Genomic DNA, 7,349 nt, shown 5'->3' with positions numbered 1-7,349 from the left:
GAGCTGATGTTGGTGTTGGAGCTGATGTTGGTGTCAGTTCAGATGTTGGTGTTGGCACTGATGTTGGTGTAAGTTCAGAGGTTGGTGTTGGAGCTGATGTTGGTGTCAGTTCAGATGTTGGGGTTGGAACTGATGTAGGTGTTCTTGCTGATGTTGGTGTCAGTTCAGAGGTTGGTGTTGGTACTAATGTTGGTGTTGGAGCTGATGTTGGTGTTGGAGCTGATGTTGGTGTCAGTTCAGATGTTGGAGTTGGAGCTGATGTTGGTGTAAGTTCAGAGGTTGGTGTTGGTGCTGATGTTGGTGTCAGTTCAGATGTTGGGGTTGGAACAGATGTAGGTGTTGGTACTGATGTTTGTGTTGGCACAGAAGTTGGAGCTGATGTTGGTGTTGGCACTGATGTTGGTGTAAGTTCAGAGGTTGGTGTAGGAGCTGATGTTGGTGTCAGTTCAGATGTTGGGGTTGGAACTGATGTAGGTGTTGGTGCTGATGTTAGTGTATGTTCAGAGGTTGGTGTTGGTACTGATGTTGGTGTTGGAGTTGATGTTGGAATCAGTTCAGATATTGGAGTTGGAGCTGATGTTGGTGTCAGTTCAGAGGTTGGTGTTGGTGCTGATGTTGGTGTCAGTTCAGATGTTGGGGTTTGAACTGATGTAGGTGTTGGTACTGATGTTTGTGTTGGCACAGAAGATGGAGCTGATGTTGGTGTTGGAGCTGATGTTGGTGTCAGTTCAGATGTTGGTGTTGGAACTGATGTTGGTGTAAGTTCAGAGGTTGGTGTTGGAGCTGATGTTGGTGTCAGTTCAGATGTTGGTGTTGGCACTGATGTTGGTGTAAGTTCAGATGTTGGAGTTTGGAAAGATGTTGGTGTTGGCACTGATGTTGGTGCTGATGTTGGAGTCAGTTCAGATGTTGGTGTTATAACTGATGTTGGTGTTGGAGCTGATGTTGGTGTCAGTTCAGATGTTGGTGTTGGCACTGATGTTGGTGTAAGTTCAGAGGTTGGTGTTGGAGCTGATGTTGGTGTCAGTTCAGATGTTGGGGTTGGAACTGATGTAGGTGTTGGTACTGATGTTTGTGTTGGCACTGACGTTGGAGCTGATGTTGGTGTTAAAGCTAATGTTGGTGTTGGAGTTGATGTTGGTGTCAGTTCAGATGTTGGTGTTGGAACTGATGTTGGTGTAAGTTTAGATGTTGGAGTTGGTACTGATGTAGGTGTAAGTTCAGAGGTTGGTGTTGGGACTGATGTTGGTGTTGGAGCTGATGTTGGTGTCAGTTCAGATGTAGGTGTTGGTACTGATGTTGGTGTAAGTTCAGAGGTTGGTGTTGGCACTGATGTTGGAGCTGATGTTGGTGTCAGTTCAGATGTAGGAGTTGGTACTGATGTAGGTGTAAGTTCAGAGGTTGGTGTTGGGACTGATGTTGGTGTTGGAGCTGATGTTGGTGTCAGTTCAGATGTAGGTGTTGGTACTGATGTTGGTGTAAGTTCAGAGGTTGGTGTTGGAGCTGATGTTGGAGTTGGAATAGAGGTTGGTGTAGGTAAAGATGTTGGTGGAGGTTCAGGAGTTGTGGTTGTTGTGGTATATGTTCCAGGAGGAATAGATGTTGGTGTTGGATTTGATGTTGGAGCTGATGTTGGTGTAAGTTCAGAGGTTGGTGTTGGTGCTGATGTTGGTGTCAGTTCAAATGTTGGGGTTCGAACTGATGTAGGTGTTGGTACTGATGTTTGTGTTGGCACAGAAGTTGGAGCTGATGTTGGTGTTGGAGCTGATGTTGGTGTTGATACTGATGTTGGTGTTAGTGCTGATGTTGGTGTCAGTTCAAAGGTTGGTGTTGGAGCTGATGTTGGTGTTGGAGCTGATGTTGGTGTCAGTTCAGATGTTGGTGTTGGAGCTGATGTTGGTGTCAGTTCAGATGTTGGGGTTGGAACTGATGTAGGTGTTGGTACTGATGTTGGTGTCAGTTCAGAGGTTGGTGTTGGTACTGATGTTGGTGTTGGAGCTGGTGTTGGAGCTGATGTTGGTGTCAGTTCAGATGTTGGAGTTGGAGCTGATGTTGGTGTTAGTTTAGAAGTTGGTGTTGGTGCTGATGTTGGTGTCAGTTCAGATGTTGGGGTTGGAACAGATGTAGGTGTTGGTACTGATGTTTGTGTTGGCACAGAAGTTGGAGCTGATGTTGGTGTTGGAGCTGATGTTGGTGTCAGTTCAGATGTTGGTGTTGGCACTGATTTTGGTGTAAGTTCAGATGTTGGAGTTTGGAAAGATGTTGGTGTTGGCACTGATGTTGGAGCTGATGTTGGTGTCAGTTCAGATGTTGGTGTTAGTACTGATGTTGGTGTTGGAACTGATGTTGGTGATGGCACTGATGTTGGTGTAAGTTCAGAGGTTGGTGTAGGAGCTGATGTTGGTGTCAGTTCAGATGTTGGTGTTGGCACTGATGTTAATGTAAGTTCAGAGGTTGGTGTTGGAGCTGATGTTGGTGTCAGTTCAGATGTTGGTGTTGGCACTGATGTTGGTGTAAGTTCAGATGTTGGAGTTTGGAAAGATGTTTGTGTTGGCACAGAAGTTGGAGCTGATGTTGGTGTTGGAGCTGATGTTGGTGTCAGTTCAGAGGTTGGTGTTGGTACTGATGTTGGTGTAAGTTCAGATGTTGGAGTTTGGAAAGATGTTGGTGTTGGCACTGATGTTGGAGCTGATGTTGGTGTCAGTTCAGATGTAGGAGTTGGTACTGATGTAGGTGTAAGTTCAGAGGTTGGTGTTGGAGCTGATGTTGGAGTTGGAATAGAGGTTGGTGTAGGTAAAGATGTTGGTGGAGGTTCAGGAGTTGTGGTTGTTAATGTGGTATATGTTCCAGGTGGAATAGATGTTGGTGTTGGAATTGATGTTGGAGCTGATGTTGGTGTAAGTTCAGAGGTTGGTGTTGGTGCTGATGTTGGTGTCAGTTCAGATGTTAAGATTGGAACTGATGTAGGTGTTGGTACTGATGTTGGTGTTGGTGCTGATGTTGGTGTCAGTTCAGAGGTTGGTGTTGGTACTGATGTTGGTTTTGGAGCTGATGTTGGTGTCAGTTCAGAGGTTGGTGTTGGAGCTGATGTTGGTGTCAGTTCAGATGTTGGGGTTGGAACTGATGTAGGTGTTGGTACTGATGTTTGTGTTGGCACAGAAGTTGGAGCTGATGTTGGTGTTGGAGCTGATGTTGGTGTCAGTTCAGAAGTTGGTGTTGGAGCTGATGTTGGTGTCAGTTCAGATGTTGGGGTTGGAACTGATGTAGGTGTTGGTGCTGATGTTGGTGTCAGTTCAGAGGTTGGTGTTGGTACTGATGTTTGTGTTGGAGCTGGTGTTGGAGCTGATGTTAGTGTCAGTTCAGATGTTGGAGTTGGAGCTGATGTTGGTGTAAGTTCAGAGGTTGGTGTTGGTGCTGATGTTGGAGTTGGAATAGAGGTTGGTGTAGGTAAAGATGTTGGTGGAGGTTCAGGAGTTGTGGTTGTTGTTGTGGTATATGTTCCAGGAGAAATAGATGTTGGTGTTGGAATTGATGTTGGAGCTGATGTTGGTGTAAGTTCAGAGGTTGGTGTTGGTGCTGATGTTGGTGTCAGTTCAGATGTTGGGGTTGGAACTGATGTAGGTGTTGGTACTGATGTTGGTGTTGGTGCTGATGTTGGTGTCAGTTCAGAGGTTGGTGTTGGTACTGATGTTGGTGATGGAGCTGATGTTGGTGTCAGTTCAGAGGTTGGTGTTGGAGTTGATGTTGGTGTCAGTTCAGATGTTGGGGTTGGAACTGATGTAGGTGTTGGTACTGATGTTTGTGTTGGCACAGAAGTTGGAGCTGATGTTGGTGTTGGAGCTGATGTTGGTGTCAGTTCAGATGTTGGGGTTGGAACTGATGTAGGTGTTGGTGCTGATGTTGGTGTCAGTTCAGAGGTTGGTGTTGGTACTGATGTTGGTGTTGGAGCTGATGTTGGTGTTGGAGCTGATGTTGGTGTAAGTTCAGAGGTTGGTGTTGGTGCTGATGTTGGTGTCAGTTCAGATGTTAGGGTTGGAACAGATGTAGGTGTTGGTACTGATGTTTGTGTTGGCACAGAAGTTGGAGCTGATGTTGGTGTTGGAGCTGATGTTGGTGTCAGTTCAGATGTTGGTGTTGGCACTGATGTTGGTGTAAGTTCAGAGGTTGGTGTAGGAGCTGATGTTGGTGTCAGTTCAGATGTTGGGGTTGGAACTGATGTAGGTGTTGGTGCTGATGTTGGTGTTGGAGCTGATGTTGGTGTCAGTTCAGATGTTGGAGTTGGAGCTGATGTTGGTGTTGGTACTGATGTTTGTGTTGGCACAGAAGATGGAGCTGATGTTGGTGTTGGAGCTGATGTTGGTGTCAGTTCAGATGTTGGTGTTGGAAATGATGTTGGTGTTGGAGCTGGTGTTGGAGCTGATGTTGGTGTCAGTTCAGATGTTGGAGTTGGAGCTGATGTTGGTGTAAGTTCAGAGGTTGGTGTTGGTGCTGATGTTGGTGTCAGTTCAGATGTTGGGGTTGGAACAGATGTAGGTGTTGGTACTGATGTTTGTGTTGGCACAGAAGTTGGAGCTGATGTTGGTGTTGGAGCTGATGTTGGTGTCAGTTCAGATGTTGGTGTTGGAGCTGATGTTGGTGTAAGTTCAGATGTTGGAGTTTGGAAAGATGTTGGTGTTGGCACTGATGTTGGAGCTGATGTTGGTGTCAGTTCAGATGTTGGTGTTAGTACTGATGTTGGTGTTGGAGCTGATGTTGGTGTTGGCACTGATGTTGGTGTAAGTTCAGAGGTTGGTGTAGGAGCTGATGTTGGTGTCAGTTCAGATGTTGGTGTTGGCACTGATGTTGGTGAAAGTTCAGAGGTTGGTGTTGGAGCTGATGTTGGTGTCAGTTCAGATGTTGGTGTTGGCACTGATGTTGGTGTAAGTTCAGATGTTGAAGTTTGGAAAGATGTTGGTGTTGGCACAGAAGTTGGAGCTGATGTTGGTGTTGGAGCTGATGTTGATGTCAGTTCAGATGTTGGAGTTGGAGCTGATGTTGGTGTAAGTTCAGAGGTTGGTGTTGGTGCTGATGTTGGTGTCAGTTCAGATGTTGGGGTTAGAACAGATGTAGGTGTTGGTACTGATGTTTGTGTTGGCACAGAAGTTGGAGCTGATGTTGGTGTTGGAGCTGATGTTGGTGTCTGTTCAGATGTTGGTGTTTGAGCTGATGTTGGTGTTATTTCAGATGTTGGAGTTTGGAAAGATGTTGGTGTTGGCACTGATGTTGGAGCTGATGTTGGTGTAAGTTCAGAGGTTGGTGTTGGTGCTGATGTTGGTGTCAGTTCAGATGTTGGGGTTAGAACAGATGTAGGTGTTGGTACTGATGTTTGTGTTGGCACAGAAGTTGGAGCTGATGTTGGTGTTGGAGCTGATGTTGGTGTCAGTTCAGATGTTGGTGTTGGAGCTGATGTTGGTGTAAGTTCAGATGTTGGAGTTTGGAAAGATGTTGGTGTTGGCACTGATGTTGGAGCTGATGTTGGTGTCAGTTCAGATGTTGGTGTCAGTTCAGATGTTGGTGTTTGAGCTGATGTTGGTGTCAGTTCAGATGTTGGTGTTGGCACTGATGTTGGTGTAAGTTCAGATGTAGGAGTTTGGAAAGATGTTGGTGTTGGCACTGATGTTGGAGCTGATGTTGGTGTCAGTTCAGATGTAGGAGTTGGTACTGATGTAGGTGTAAGTTCAGAGGTTGGTGTTGGAGCTGATGTTTGAGTTGGAATAGAGGTTGGTGTAGGTAAAGATGTTGGTGGAGGTTCAGGAGTTGTGGTTGTTGTTGTGGTATATGTTCCAGGAGGAATAGATGTTGGTGTTGGAATTGATGTTGGAGCTGATGTTGGTGTAAGTTCAGAGGTTGGTGTTGGTGCTGATGTTGGTGTCAGTTCAGATGTTGGGGTTGGAACTGATGTAGGTGTTGGTACTGATGTTGGTGTTGGTGCTGATGTTGGTGTCAGTTCAGAGGTTGGTGTTGGTACTGATGTTGGTGTTGGAGCTGATGTTGGTGTCAGTTCAGAGGTTGGTGTTGGAGTTGATGTTGGTGTCAGTTCAGATGTTGGGGTTGGAACTGATGTAGGTGTTGGTACTGATGTTTGTGTTGGCACAGAAGTTGGAGCTGTTGTTGGTGTTGGAGCTGATGTTGCTGTCAGTTCAGATGTTGGGGTTGGAACTGATGTAGGTGTTGGTGCTGATGTTGGTGTCAGTTCAGATGTAGGTGTTGGTACTGATGTTGGTGTTGGCACAGAAGATGGAGCTGATGTTGGTGTTGGAGCTGATGTTGGTGTCAGTTCAGATGTTGGTGTTGGAACTGATGTTGGTGTAAGTTCAGAGGTTGGTGTTGGAGCTGATGTTGGTGTCAGTTCAGATGTTGGTGTTGGCACTGATGTTGGTGTAAGTTCAGATGCTGGAGTTTGGAAAGATGTTGGTGTTGGCACTGATGTTGGAGCTGATGTTGGTGTCAGTTCAGATGTTGGTGTTAGTACTGATGTTGGTGTTGGAGCTGATGTTGGTGTCAGTTCAGAGGTTGGTGTTGGAGCTGATGTTGGTGTTGGAGCTGATGTTGGTGTCAGTTCAGATGTTGGAGTTGGAGCTGATGTTGGTGTAAGTTCAGAGGTTGGTGTTGGGACTGATGTTGGTGTTGGAGCTGATGTTGGTGTCAGTTCAGATGTGGGTGTTGGTACTGATGTTGGAGTTGTAATAGAGATTGGTGTAGGTAAAGATGTTGGTGGAGGTTCAGGAGTTGTGGTTGTTGTTGTGGTATATGTTCCAGGAGGAATAGATGTTGGTGTTGGAATTGATGTTGATGTCAGTTCAGATGTTGGGGTTGGAACAGATGTAGGTGTTGGTACTGATGTTTGTGTTGGCACAGAAGTTGGAGCTGATGTTGGTGTTGGAGCTGATGTTGGTGTCAGTTCAGATGTTGGTGTTGGCACTGATGTTGGTGTAAGTTCAGAGGTTGGTGTAGGAGCTGATGTTGGTGTAAGTTCAGATGTTGGGGTTGGAACAGATGTAGGTGTTGGTACTGATGTTTGTGTTGGCACAGAAGATGGTGCTGATGTTGGTGTCAGTTCAGAGGTTGGTGTTGGTACTGATGTTGGTGTTGGAGCTGATGTTGGTGTCAGTTCAGATGTTGGAGTTGGAGCTGATGTTGGTGTAGATTCAGAGGTTGGTGTTGGTGTTGATGTTGGTGTCAGTTCAGATGTTGGGGTTGGAACAGATGTAGGTGTTGGTACTGATGTTTGTGTTGGCACAGAAGATGGAGCTGATGTTGGTGTTGGAGCTGATGTTGGTGTCATTTCAGATGTTGGTGTTGGCACTGAT

At 46.0% G+C, this 7,349-nt stretch overlaps 1 protein-coding gene across 1 annotated transcript; it reads right to left on the bottom strand.

The window, feature by feature from the left end:
• Window positions 1-6,072: 6,072 nt before the first annotated feature.
• Window positions 6,073-7,162, bottom strand: LOC129922687 (endoglucanase A-like; the record flags this gene model as incomplete). The annotated part of the gene is made up of 2 exons (XM_056009840.1): window positions 6,073-6,171; window positions 6,566-7,162. Coding segments are annotated over 2 exons (696 nt in total), but the record flags the coding sequence as incomplete, so codon positions are not given.
• Between the last annotated feature and the right edge of the window lie 187 nt (window positions 7,163-7,349).

Source organism: Biomphalaria glabrata, chromosome 1, assembly GCF_947242115.1.
Source record: "Biomphalaria glabrata chromosome 1, xgBioGlab47.1, whole genome shotgun sequence".
Classification (NCBI taxonomy): domain Eukaryota; kingdom Metazoa; phylum Mollusca; class Gastropoda; family Planorbidae; genus Biomphalaria; species Biomphalaria glabrata.
This window is presented reverse-complemented; position numbering and strand designations above follow the sequence as displayed.